General features: G+C 55.3%; 1 protein-coding gene across 2 annotated transcripts in view; it reads right to left on the reverse strand.

The window, feature by feature from the left end:
- ARHGAP23 (Rho GTPase activating protein 23) overlaps positions 1–8,244 on the reverse strand; it is an 82,943-nt gene extending 74,699 nt beyond the window's left edge. Inside the window, exon 1 of one of the 2 annotated variants that reach the window (XM_081582318.1) lies at positions 8,071–8,244. In XM_081582318.1, coding sequence (XP_081438444.1) covers positions 8,071–8,079 — 9 coding nt within the window. In that variant the 5' untranslated portion in view covers positions 8,080–8,244. The remainder of the gene's footprint in view (positions 1–8,070) is intronic. The other variant, XM_081582317.1, reaches the window with a different exon arrangement.
- Between the last annotated feature and the right edge of the window lie 5,383 nt (positions 8,245–13,627).

The following is a 13,627-nucleotide window of genomic DNA, read 5'->3' on the forward strand; positions in this document are numbered from 1 at the left end:
ACAAGAGCAGAGATGGAGGAGAGGGAGGGGGTGAGGGTAACAGGGGCGCTTTCAGGAGTTTTTATGCTCCTCAATCTAGGACTCCCTTCCCAGTCTTCGCTCATGCAGGCAGGGGAGAGGAAGCTGTAAGAGAGAAGCAGACCTTCAGACCCCCACCCAGCCAGCCTGTAGCTCAGGCCTTTGGACAGCTCACAGACCCACTCTGCAGTGGGTGACAATAAAAGCAGAGACCCTCCAGGCCTCCCAGTCACAAGCTCCCACAGCCTCCTTTTCCAGCCTCAATCCGAGCTGAGCCCAATGAACAAACCAGGGTCCTGAGTCCATTTCTCATTTCCCTGCCCCCAAGCAGCCTGATGACCCTGAAGGGACAGTCTCTCAGTCTTTAGTTTCTGTTGCAAAGTTCTTTCTGCTGTCTAACAACATCCTTCCTACCTCTTCTTTTTCACAGCCTATGCTTACCTCTTTTCCTTGCCTTCTTGTAGTTCTAAAGGGCTCCTGTATTCCTTCAACCAGATTGTGAAGAAAGGAAGGCAGAGGTCACAGATAAATAGGAATATGACTTGGATGAAGAAGGCAACGAAAGCGGGAAAGCCAACTCTGCCTACTGAAGCGGGCCACCCCCCCTGGGGCAACGAGCCTCATAAAACCCATTTGCTTTACCACCACCACCCTGACTCCTGAGAGCCGATCAGCCTCAAGTCCTAGACCCTCAAGATCAAGGACTCAGACCCTATAGAGGACAGTGTTGTGCAGACACCATCTAGACCATCCCTACTCCTATAAGCCTGAGGAAGGAGATATTGACTTGTTAAGTCTTTATGTTTTATTTATTTCAAATTCTCTGGAAGTCAGTAGAAAAGGATGCTTTTGTAATGATGGAGGGGCAGTTAATGACTCCTCTTCCTTCCTCACCTCTCTTCAAGGTCATATGCAGCCAGAATTATGCCCCACTTCTGAGAAGTCTTTCCTGCTATCTAACTGTAACCCATCACACTGCCTGTATTTTCTTGTTTAGTCTTCAACCAGGTCCCTATGTCTGACTTTCTGCCCTGAAGCTCCAACAATCCAAGGCTGGCTCAGGGGTTCTTTCCTCTCAAAACAAATGGGTTGTCTGTGTAAGGGGGGGAGCAGTGGCATCTGAGATCCAGACTGGACTGAGGGTGTGGGGAAGGGGGGAGGGTGGCCCCTGGGGTGCCCCTGGCTCACTTTTTCCAGAGCCTCAGGCCCTCAGACACTGCAGGAGGTGGTGAGAGGAAATGAGCTCACACTGGCCGGCAGGCAATTCCTCCCTCCACAATGCACTGCGCTCACCTCCCCCACCCTCTCCCACTTCCCAGAAAGTGCACTCTTCCCCCACCCTGCTGCCCTTCCCACCTCTTCCTGCACCTTGACCTGCACCCCCATTCTGTCCTGCCCTCCCCCATCCATCTTCTCCAGCATCTCTCCCATCTTTCCTTTACACCTCAGTTCCCCATCCCCTCTGACATCTGTATCCCATTACCTGCATCCCACCATCCACCCCGGAATCCACTCTATTCCTGGCACACTCTGGGGAATAGGGCAATAAAGTCCAACATGGGATGGAGGTGCTCCTCACTGAGGACCTTCTTTATACTCCTCTCTTTCTAAATTCCTCTCTAAGCCCACTCAGCTTCCCTCCTTCACAAAGGTTTATTGGGAGTCCTAATATACCCTGGGGTAGGAGAGTGGAGGTGGCCCCTGGGGATAGGTGATAAGGCTTAGCTCCTTCGCTTTAGGAGTCCTGGTCTTACCAATCCTGACTCTGGTGTGAGATCCCAGGAGAGGAGCCATGGAAGGCTGCAGAAGCAGAGGAAGGCTTCCAGAAGCAAGAGGCCATGATCTTTGGAGGGTGTCATGGATGGGACAGGGTGGGGGGAGCCATGGGAAGAAAGAAGATCGTGGACAAAAGCAGGGAGGCAGGAGAAAGCAGACTCCAGCAGTGTGGCTGGAGCCAAGTGGAAGGTTGGTGGGCAGGAAGCATGGAGGGATGAGGAAGGAAATGTGGGTGGGGATGTGGAGTGATTGGGCCTGAGGCACTTAGATTCCAGGCTAGCTTGTGGCATGGATTTAAGCAGAGATTTGCCAGAGCTACTATGCCATGATGTGGGAAAGAACGGAGGTGGCGGTGGGGGCAGTAAGGAGCCAGGAGTGGGGGATCAGATGGGAGGGCCCTGCACCTAGGCAGGGGGCACCAATCATCAGAGGCCCCCAGATCTTGTTAACCAAGTAGGTATTAAGGAAAGGAAATGGAAGAGTCTAGAACAACTCCCAGTGGGCTTCTCTTGTGGCTCAGCTGGTAAAGAATCCCCCTGCAATGCAGAAGACCCAGGGTTCAATCCCTGGGTTGGGAAGATCCCCTGGAGAAGGGGAATGGCTACCCACTCCAGCATTCTCGCCTGGAGAATTTCATGGACTGTATAGTCCATGCGGTCCCAAAGAGTCAGACATGACTGAGTGACTTGCATTACACTTCAGAACAACTCCAAGTTTTATGGCTCAGAATATGAGATATTAGCTGTCTAGAGTGTTCTCAGGGAGAGGGGCCATGCCAGGCACTGGGCTAAGTAATCCTTTGTATATATTATTCCAATTCAGCCTTATAAAGGGTCTATGAAATAGGTATTATAATCTTCATTTACAGAAAGGAAGCTGAGGCCCAGAGAGCTTGAGCATCTTACCCAAGGCCACCCAGGATTTGAACCCAGGCATTTGGGCTCCCCACTCCAATATTCTTGCCTGGAGAATTCCATGGGCAGAGGAGCCTGGTAGGATACAGTTCATGGTGTCACAAGAGCCAGACACAACTGGGCGGTTAACACACACCATTTGGGCTCAAGTCCACACACTTAACATACAGGCTGTGCTGCTGGTGGGGTAGTGATTGGCAGCTTGAACCCTGGGTCCTTCTCCCTGAAGAGAGGCCTGAGCTAGAGACATGCCTCTGGAAGTCATTTGTGGATCAGGAGTGGAGTTTGGATTCTCCAGGGACACTGCAGAGAGGAGATGAGATGTGGGATGGGACCCAAGGAGCACCCACCTTTCAGGGCAGGCAGGAAGGAAGAGGCAGCAAGGAGGATTGAGGAGAGAGAGCTGGAGGAAGTGGCACTGTGTCGTTGAGCAGGGGACAGGTGGGGCGGAGGCCAGACTGTGCAGTGAGGAAGAGCATCAAGTGTGAAGAAATGGAATTGGGCCACTGAGAGAGTGAGCAGGAAGGGACGGGACAGCACAGGTGAGTGGGGTTGAGGCACAACTCCAATTCCGGGGCAGGGTGGGGGGGACACTTGAGCAGGCTTTTTGGTTGGGGAGCAGGAGCCAAGGGAGAGAGAGCCTGAGGGGGTGATAAGTGGAGTAGAGGAAAAGGACCCCCCAGCATCCTGCCAGTGGAAGAACCTGCCTTCCCCAGACCCAGGTAGGGCTAAGAGAGGAGCGTGGGGGGAAGTCAGGGAGTCCCCAGACCAGAGCATTCCAGGGCCAGGATCAGGCCCGGCCTAAGAGCCGTTGAGGGGTTTTATGGTGTCATCAAGGAGCCCCAAACCAAGAGCACATTCAAGTTCCCAACCTGCCCACGTAGTAGCTGAATGTCTTTGAGGAAAAGTACATACCCTGAGCCTTAGATTCACCCTCTGTAGATGAAAGCAATAGGCCTTCTCCACCAGTCTCCAACTGAGAGCTCACATTTGATAAAGAATCAAAGCAATGAGTGGAAGGCTATAGGGGTGATGACCATAAGGGTTATGGTCATGGGGGTTATAGGGGTGATGACCATACATACACTTGGCTACAGCTTCCGGCCTTTCCACAGAAGGGGAGAGAGCACCCCCTGGTGGAGAAGGGCAGGAGGGCAGGACTAGAGGGAAGGGCTGAAGAGAGACCTGACCTGTTCCTCTGGCTTTCAGCCCCCAGGTTTTCTGCTTGTTCCCTTGAAGCAACTCATGCCCACCTTAAGTTTCATCTCCAAAGAAGGTGGTGGCCCATAGGACTTCCCTGGTGGTCCAGTGGCTAAGACTCCGAGCTCCCAATGCAAGGGATCCAGGTTCAATCCCTGATGGGGGAACTATTAATAGATCCCTCATGCCACAAATTAAGAGTCTACATACCACAACTAAAGATCCTGCATGCCGCAATGAAGATCCTGGCACAGCCAAATACATAAAAATATTAATTAAAAAAAAGAAGGCGGTGGCCCAGTCCAGTCAAGTTCAAAGACATTTATTGAGCTCTGGCTACATGCAAACTGCTGTGTGGGATAGCAGGGAATGAATCAGGTGATGTGTTTATCCTCAAAGAGCTCATTTTCCAGGGAGGGCAACAAGCACAGCAAAGGTGGCTGGGATGGTGCTGTGATGGTGCTACAAACAGAGCACTGGACAAAAAAAGAGGGAGGCTTCCATAATGAGGGGGAGAAGGCAGGGGCCTTGGGAGGTAGTGTTTGGCTTAGACCTTGAAGGCCGGTAACAGACAGGTGGCAGGGAAAGGAGGCCTGAAGGTGGAGATCTGGGGAAGGGTGGGGGGCCCCACTCTGGCAGAGCCCCAGGCATCCTAGAGAGGGGACCTCAGACCTCATCAAGCCCCTTGAACGGGTAGGGCCTCATCAAGCCCCTTTTAGGGTAGGGCCTCAGTCCACTTGAGACCATGCCAGTCCTCACCTTCATCCCTGCTGCCAGGTCCCTTAGGAATCCTGGACAAGAGGGATCCCATTATCTGAAACAACTTGAGGAGGGAGGTACAGCTCTCTGGCCAGGCAAGGGCTGAGAGGCATTGGCAACCTGCCAAACAGCTGGGGCCCCAGTCCAGCAACTTCTGGACCTCTGGCCCTGGTGGAGAGAGAGGTGGCTGCTTCCCTGGGCCGGCAGCAGAGCGAGCAAGCCACACCCCGTGAACCCTAGTATCAGGTCATCAGGTCAGGGGTGGTCAAAAGACACCCACGCCTGCCACTCTCAACTGGCAGCACCCCCCCACCCTGGGGAATCATGTTGGAAAACCTATGTCATAGTTTGGCCCTGGGTTGGGGTCTCAGCCCCACAGGCTCACACCAGGCAGTTGACCTGGTGGTGAGGACTGTGTGTGTGTGTGTGAGTGTGTGTGCAAAGCTAAGAGACAACTGATGAAGATTGTGACATCACCTAGCAGGGGCCTGAAAACACCAAGATGGAGAGGAATGGAGTTGAAGTATGTTGAGCATCTACTATGTGCAAAGCTCTTTGCAAACATTATTTCTTTACCAACATGACTCCCCATGACAACACTATAAGGTAGGTATTATTAGCTTCACTCTATAATGAAGAAACAGGCTCAGAGAGGATAAATAATTTGCTGAAGTCTGATGCTGAACCCTTACTCTTTCTACCAAGCACGATACCTCTGGGAGGAGCTAGGCCAGGTTGTCCCTTTTAGCTCCAGGATGCTAAATTCATGGTTCTAGGTGAGGGCTTTTAACTGCTGCCAGCAACTGGCCTGCATCCCTGCTTCTGCCACAGGCCACCTGTACCCTGCTTCACATTACCTGGCCTGTGCACATCCCTGAATGGAGCAGGATTTGCTCCACTCTCCTCCCAGTCTCTCTGCCCTTCTGGGAGGATGAGGGGTGGTGAGAAGAGGAGAGAAGAGGGGAATGCAGAAGCAGGGAAGAGATGGCGGTAGGAGAGGAACGGAGGGGAGCGGCGAAAGGAGGTGGGGAGGGGTGGCTTCCACCTCCCCCTGGAAGCTCTGGAAATCCCCGGCAGCTGCTCCCCTCTCCTCTGTCTGGCGCCAAGCCAGCCCAGGGAGGGAGTGAGGGGAATTAAATGGAGAAAAAGAGGGGCAGGGCACTGACCACAGAGGGGCAAACCCCTCTGTCCTGGCACTCACTCCACCCAGCCATTCCAGCCCCTGTGAGAGATTCCAGGCATGCTCCCCTTTAAGGAAACCCTCCATGCCAAAATCCACACATACCAAACAGACACATCAGGGCGGTCCTTGCACTATAAAAGGATTCTTTGCTTTACAAGAGGGCTCTGCACATGGGAAACTTAAAATAGGAGCTTCCCCTAGGGTGGTGAAAGAAGCTCTGATTTCAGAAGCACCCCATACACCCCATGCTTCTGACACATTCAGGAAGCTGGCGACACCCACAGGGCTGGCAGGGCCGCGGCTGCCTCCAGGCGCTGACATCAGCGTGGGCACCTCCACGGTTGTGTTGATCGTCAGAGTCCCCTTGTGGGATGGGGGGGAGGGTGTGTCACCGTCCAGGGGACAGGCTGCCTGCTGTGCTTCTCAGCAGGGCTGTTTTAGGACACCTAGAAAGGACTGGAAAGCCACTGCTCAGCAAAGCTGGCAGGGATTTTGTGGCAGCCCGGAGAGGACAGATGTCCAAGGGCTCCCAGTGCCCCTTTGATGTCCTGACTCTCCTCCGTGTTCTGTCCTCCCTTCCACAATGCCAGGGCACAGGAGAGACAGGCTCTGCCTCTGGGAATGGAAAGCACCTGACCCCCAGAAGAAGTACAAAAGGCAAATGGAGGAGCAGCTCAGACTGAGCTACAGGCCCACTGAGATGTGTTTAGGGTCCTCCAGGCAGAAAGCAGTGGTGTTCCCTAGCCCTACCTCTCCTTTCTTTAAAAAAAAGAAATGGAGATGAAATTCACATAACATAAATTTAACTAGTTTAACGCGAGCAATTCAGTGGCACTTAGTCCTGTCCCCCTCAACCCCTGCTTTTTTGTGCTCAGAGTGGAGTTGAAGGTAGAGTCAGTAACGACAACAGCAGAGAATGACAAATGGACCCCTGCCAGGCCTGGTGCTCCAGGGAGCTGCCATGGGCGATTTAAATTAACAGCCAAGATGCCCAGCAGGCCTGGAGACTAGACCAGCCCACAGCCCTCCCCACACATAACACCCAGCCCAGGGAAGATGCTGAGAGTCTTCATGACTCCTCAGAGCCTCCCTCCAACCCCCAGAATTGAGGATCACCCCATCCCCTGACTCCTCATCCTCCACCCCTCCATGCCCCTTCTCACCACCATCATAGGCAACCCAAGAGCCCCTCTGCCACAGAGGGGAGGGGTCTCAGAGCCCAGGCCCCAGACACAGCTTTAAGCTGAGCCTGGAAGCATGGACACGTAAAGGCACACGCAGGAGCAGAAAACCTTTCCACTCCAGACCCCACCCCAAGACCTCTCACCAAGTTGTGACCAGGAAGGGAGCAAGGCAACCCCCTCCCTCCAGCCCACCTCAGGATGCTGCCCCTCTTAGAACTGGGGGCAGCAAGTCAGGATAGAGGGCCCCTCCCACTCACTTAAGGGGACCAGCCCTTCTTGTCCAGGATTTACTGAGCTCTGTGGAGGGGGTGAGGTGCTCTGACCTAAGGGGGCCATCACCGGGACCCCTCTGATGGAGACTGTGTGAAAGGAAGCCACCCAGGGCCTGGCTGGGGCGGCTTGTCTGTATTTGGGGGGCATGCGGACAAGCTGCCCAGCCCACCCCATCTTTTCACTGCCATGAAATGGTGGCAGCAGCTGCTGCAGCTGCTGTAACTGGGACTGGAGGGGGAGCCTGGCAGCGAGAAGCCCCTTGATGTGCAAGGGGGGAGGGGATGGTTGTATCGTGAGGTCCCACGGTGGGGAGGGGACAAGGTCGGGAGGGTCAGCGGTAGTTACATGCCCTGGGAGAGCCATCCCCACCTCTGTCACTCCTTATTATGCAGAGCTTGCTAGGATCCTGGAACGGGGCGCCGGGACCTTATCGAGCGGGAGGGGAGCTTCTAAATGTTCTCCTTCTGTAGCAAGGATGGGGAACGAGGGAGCGTGTGAGCCCTCGGTGAAAGCCTCCCTCTGTGTCAGTGGTGGGAGAGTACTCGTGTGTGAGTGTGTGTGTGCGCGCGCGCGCGCACCAGCTCTATGTCACACCAGCCGTATCCCCTCCCCAGAGTTCTGGCCCCGCCCGGAGCTCCAGAGCCCCAAACCCCTCCCGCCGTGGCGGCCCCGCTCCTTCTCGGCGCGCCCACCCTCAGCCAGTCCTCCCGCCCCCCCTTCCCCCCAAGACACGCACCCGAGCCCCGGGCCCGCACCCGCTGACCTGCTCCATGCTGCCGCCAGCTATGCGGTCCTCGCCGAGCCAGCCTGGTGGGGCGCAGTGGGCGGCGGCCCCTCCATGCGCCCAGTCGGTGGTGCAGCACCCGCACCCGGCCACCGCCGCGCGCGAGGAGCGCCTGGAGTCCGCCACTCAGACCCCGCCCGCAGGCCCCGCCCCTCCGTCCCCTCCCTCCACACCCCACCCGCGGGTAGAGGCACCGCGCGCGCGCGCGCGCACACACACACACACACACACACACACACACACACACACACACTCCTCACACACTCCTCACACATCCAGGGGCGCATCCCTGCCAGCTTCTCCTGTTCTGCCTGTCCTGGGGGCACTGTTAGTCCAGAGAAGATCGTCTCCAAGGGAAGCCCCTCTCCTCATTTCTGAGGTTATCAGAGTCGAAAGGGCCCCACCCCTTATTTTACAGAGGCCTCAGGAGGGGCTGGCCCAAGGTCACAAGCAGCTTGATGACAGAGCTGACCCCCTCGCCCAGACCACGGTGATTGCCCAAGAGCAGGCCAGAGAGATAACCATAGAGCCTGGACCACAGGGACACCCCACCCTGATGAGCAGAGGTCTGAGCCTTGTGACCCCAGGAGGTCAGGAGCTGATGGGGAGGGGCCACTCCCTGTTGGGTCTCTTCACATGTGTTCTGAGGCCCTTGGGTGGGTGTCGGGAACAGGAATGGAGATTCCTGCCGCCTACCGTGTTCCCTGCCCCAGGCATGTGCCAAGCAGAAGGAGGAGCTGAACTGTTTGTCTACTGCCAAAGAAGGGTGATCTGAAGCTCCAGATGCCAGTTGGGGACCTGCCTTGTGGACAGTGGAGCCACCAACTCTGGTGAAAGCCAAGGAGGTGGCAAAAAGACTGCCTCCCACACTGAAACCCCCCTACCCCATCAGGGGTGGCTCATGACTACCTGCTGCCCCTCTCTCCTGCCCCTGTGAGGGCAGGGCCACACCAAGGGGCTATCACGTGTGCAGGCATGTGAGAGGCAGGCATGCTGCCCAGGACAGGACTGCGGAGTCCTGGGTGGACAGGGGTGGGAATTAACCTGCCCTGAGGCGGGCAGTGGGGCTGGGGCATCGGTGTCCAGGGGCTGGCGGCCCAACACCCCTGGTCCAGTGCCGGGAGGCATGAAGGGGATTGCACGCTTGCCACTGCACCCTGGCCTCTTTGTTAGCACCAGGGGGTGAGGGAGCAGAGGGCTGGAAGCTGAGATGGGGAGAGTTAAGATCCTCAGTGGGCCCAGACAAAGGGGGCTTTATAGGCTGGGTGTAGGGGGCATGCTAAGGGGAGGAATTCAGGAATGCAGGCTGGGGAGGCCCTGAGCCCCCTGGGCAGCCCAGTTTGGGGCTGGGGTTGGACTCCCCCTGCCCTCCCATGCTTTGACCTTGCAGAGCATTTGCTGCTTTGCTCCTGGGACTGCAGCCAGGAGTCCCGGCAGAACTTCATCCCCGGCCTCCCCTCCTCTTGGGGATCTGGGGGGCACTGCCCACACACTCCCAGTCTGCCCCACCCAGCTGGCAGCAGACTCTCTTGTCTTCCCAGCCATGCCCTCTCAGCGGCCTCGTGGCCCTGTCTGCTACCAGAGTGAGTGCCCTGCCGGCTGCCAGGAGAAGGGAGGGACAGACTTGGTGAGGTCACAAGGCTATGGGGTCAATGGGGCCCTTTGTCCCTTCAAATGGAGTCTGTCTTGGGCTAAAGAGATGGGAGACAGAGAAGCATATCCCCCAGACCCTGACCTGGCCTCTCCCAGGCTGTGGTGGAGCTGGGCCCTAGGCTGTGGAAGGCAGGCTCCATTCTTCCCAGAGCCCTCTGGTTCTCTTTCAGGGCTGAAGTAGCCACTGGAAGTAAAAACTAGGAGGCGGAGGAGATGGCCCAGCGTCAGCAGCCGCCCATGCTGGCCTCCGAAACAACTGTTGCTTGGCCAGGCCTAAGTTCTGGGCTTGGGCTTTGCAAGGTTGAGAACAGTCTGTCCCCAAAGATGCTGATATGGCCCTAAAGAGTGGACTCCTACTGGCCAAAGTCTTGGTGTCTAGATTGCTAGACACCAAAGCTATTTTATCAATGGACCCTGAGCACTACAGGAAGCTTCACAAACAGAGCATGCCAGTGCACTGAAGCGAAGGGATGATACTGCCGACTGTCTCTGCCCCAGCCTCCGGGGTCCACATGTGCAGGCCTCCCTCTTGTCTGGCAGAATGGATCTCTGACAAGCTCCTACTCCGATTCCTGTTTCTACACTGGACATGGTTCAGAACCTTCAACAACAGCAGTACCTGAGGGCGGGGAGGGAGGGGCGGTGGGGAGCGGGGGGCCCAGCTCAGGTTGTCTTATTTTATCTGCTTCATAAGATTAAAAAAAGGACTGTCTTATCTCTTGAAGAGTGTCTTGGGCAAAAACCTCCTTTTAGGGGGTAAAAAAAAATGTCCAAGTCTGGTCAGCGTCCTCCTTTCCATCTCGTTGAGAAGTCAGGCTGGGGGGAAGCAGACCAAGATTCCAGTCCCGGGTCTGCTCTTCAGTAGCCCTGTGGTCTCCGGCAGGTAATCTCACCTCTCTGAGCTCCAGCTTCCACATCATGGGGTCGATGAAAGATTACATGAGATGGGAGTATAAAATGCTCGGTCCCCTGAAGGCCCCATAAATGATCAATAAAAGTTAAGTACCTTCTACAAAGAGCTGAATGAATTCATCTCATGTCGATTATTATTAGCCTTAGTTCAGCCGGTGACAATTTTTGACCTTGTTCCCAAGTTCTGGGAGGCCAAATGCTGTCTACAACCAGGTGCTTCTTTTGAAGGTGGCACCTGCCTTGAGCTGGGTGGAGGAACAGAAATGAAGGGCGGTTTCCAGCCTGGTGCTGATCCCTCCCCCCCCCCAGCCTCCTTCTCTTTGCCTCAGCAGCCTCTGGGGCTCCCTGGGGAGCAGAAGGAGCGGAAAGGGAGCTGAGAGTCACCAGGTAAGGCAGACAATCCCTGGGTGCCAGGGGCCTGAGAAGAGAGGAAGGAGGAGGAGTACCCAAGAGAGAGCAGGAGATGAGAGGGAAGGGGAGCGGTGGGGGTGGGCGGGGGGGCCTCACTCTTCCACCTGCTGCTCTGCAAACAAAGCCAAGAATGATGCAATCCTGGCCTGGTGCAGCTGAGGCTACAAGGCCCTGAGAGGGAAAAGTGGGTGTTGGGGGGGTGGGGAGAGTGGGAGCAGCAAGGCAGAGGCAAGGGCCCTATGGATGCTGGACTCTGGTTCCCTGCCCAACATGTGACTCCTTCCTGTGGCTTCTGGCTGCCTCCTGAAGCCCCACACCCAGGGTCAGACTCCACCCCAAAGAGTCACAGCTGCCTTCAATACAGGAGGCAGACATGATGCAACAAGGACATCATTCCACAAGGGGCGGGAGATGACAAGAGACCCAGACAGCAAGTTGACTCGGAAGCCCCCATTGGGCCCTTCACCAGCAGGCCTGGGGCTGCAAGCCTCAGTGTCCCCTTCCTGCCTGGAGACAAAGGGCAGAATCCTCCAGAGAATGTGGGATGGGAAGGCCCAGGAGAATCTCACCCAGGCCCTGCACAAAGTAGTACATTTTTATAGAATTAAAGAAAATCCCAAGGCAGACAGTGATCCAGGCCTGGGTCCCCAATGCCAGGAGACCCTGGCCTCCCCATGTGGCAGATGTACCATTAGCAACCATCAAGCCAGTGGGGGTGGGGTGGGAGGTGCCCCCCCACCTCACTGGGTGTCTGCCTCAGCTCCCCACTCTGTCTGGGAGCCAAGAGAACAAAGGCTTCCCCCTCTTCCACCTGGAGAAAAGGGGCTTGTCCCACCCTCCAGGGCCATGGGAAGGATGGGTCACCGGCCAGGGTCCCCAAGGGGACAGCGCATATTAAATGGGGGCAGCAGGAGAGGATTGCTGAAACTGCGTTCAGGATATCTTAGCCCAACCTCCCCCCACCATCACCCAGACCGGAGAGGACAGCTGGGTGGCCTAGCCCAGAGCAGCCATTAGGTGGCAGAAAAAGCCCAACAACTCAGCCAGCTCCACCTGCTCCCACCACCTGCTCCCACCACCACCCCCAGAGTCCTACCCACCCACAACCTCCCCTCTCCTCCCTCCTCCCTCCATCCCATCCCTCACTGCACCTCTGCACCTCCTGCCTCCCATGATGGGGCCCCTGAAGTCTTTTCATTCTTCCTTTTTGCGTTTGGGAAGGGAAAATGCCACTAATAGCAACGATAATAATTAGTGCCCGTGATTGTTTGAGTGCTGAAGGAGTCCCAGGCATTTCACATGCATTATCTCATCTACTCACACATGAGGTAAGTACAAAAAAAACCTCTCTCTCTTTTCAAGAGGAGATAGAGAAAGCATAAATAGATTGCTCTCAAACCCAGGGTCCTGACTTTGGAGTGTTATCTAGTGGGTGTAGGCGTGGGGAGGAGGGGAAGGACCCCTCGGATGCATCTGAGCTGTGTCCTTACCTCTCCCTTCCCCCACCTCTCGAGATTCTAGGAGGGTGCCTTAGTCTTGGGGTGAGTGTGAGGTTTGAAAACTTTACACAAGTGATTCAGGCTCACAGAAACCCCTCCCTGGCTGAGAACCACTGCACCCTCACCCCCGGCCTCTCCTCCAGGCTCCACAAGGCATTCTGGGCTCTCCCCTTGCCCACCTTGCTTCCGGTGTGCGTTGGCATTGCAGTGTGACTGCCCCTCATTCAGGTGCAAAGGTAATCCCAGCCCAGAGGGCCTTCCTCCACTGCTGCTTCCACTTCCAGCCTGGCTGTCTTTGACCTGCTCCAGGGTTTTCAACAAACATTCATGGGGGCATCTCTTGGTATGCTGGCACACCACTAGGTTGTGGGGCTGGAGGACAAGTTGAAGAACAAGACACAAAACACTCCTTCCATGTGCAACAAGTGTTTCATTTGTCTAAAGCTGGTCCTACCATCACTTCTACATATGGTGTCCCATTCAAAAAATAGCCTGATATCCAGAAGAAAAGGATATCCATCTCTACTGCTGTTTTCTTCACAACATTAGGACATTGGAAAAGGTGGCAGTTACAGGGAAGGGGAACCAGGAGATGACACCCAATCCACAGTGAAACTTCTTGAAATCTTCTTTAACTCTGCCAATCTTTCAAACAAGATAGCTGCTGCCCGATGCCCCTGCCCCATTCCACATCTTCCAAACTCCTTCAGGCTCAGCTGTTAACCTTCTCATACTTACTTTTCTCTCTAAGGATAAATCTAACTAGCCTCCCCTATTTTCCTGCTCATCCCATCACCCCTCATGATTGGCAGAATAAAGGCCCAGAAACAAAGCCATATTTCTCAGAAAGGGGAAGGGGAAGTGCCAGGGATAAGATGAGAAGCCCATATGAAGGGCACCTGAGGAATTCCCTGGTGGTCCAGTGGTTAAGAATCCACCTCCCAATGCAGATGACGCAGGTTTGATCCCATATAGGGGAACTGTTATATGAAAAGGCAAAATGTTACGACACTGAAAGATGAACTTGCCAGGTTGGTAGGTGCCCAATTTGCTACCAGAGA

This window comes from Giraffa tippelskirchi, chromosome 3 (genome assembly GCF_054371585.1).
Source record: "Giraffa tippelskirchi isolate mGirTip1 chromosome 3, T2T-mGirTip1v1.2.pri, whole genome shotgun sequence".
NCBI classification, from domain to species: Eukaryota; Metazoa; Chordata; class Mammalia; order Artiodactyla; family Giraffidae; genus Giraffa; species Giraffa tippelskirchi.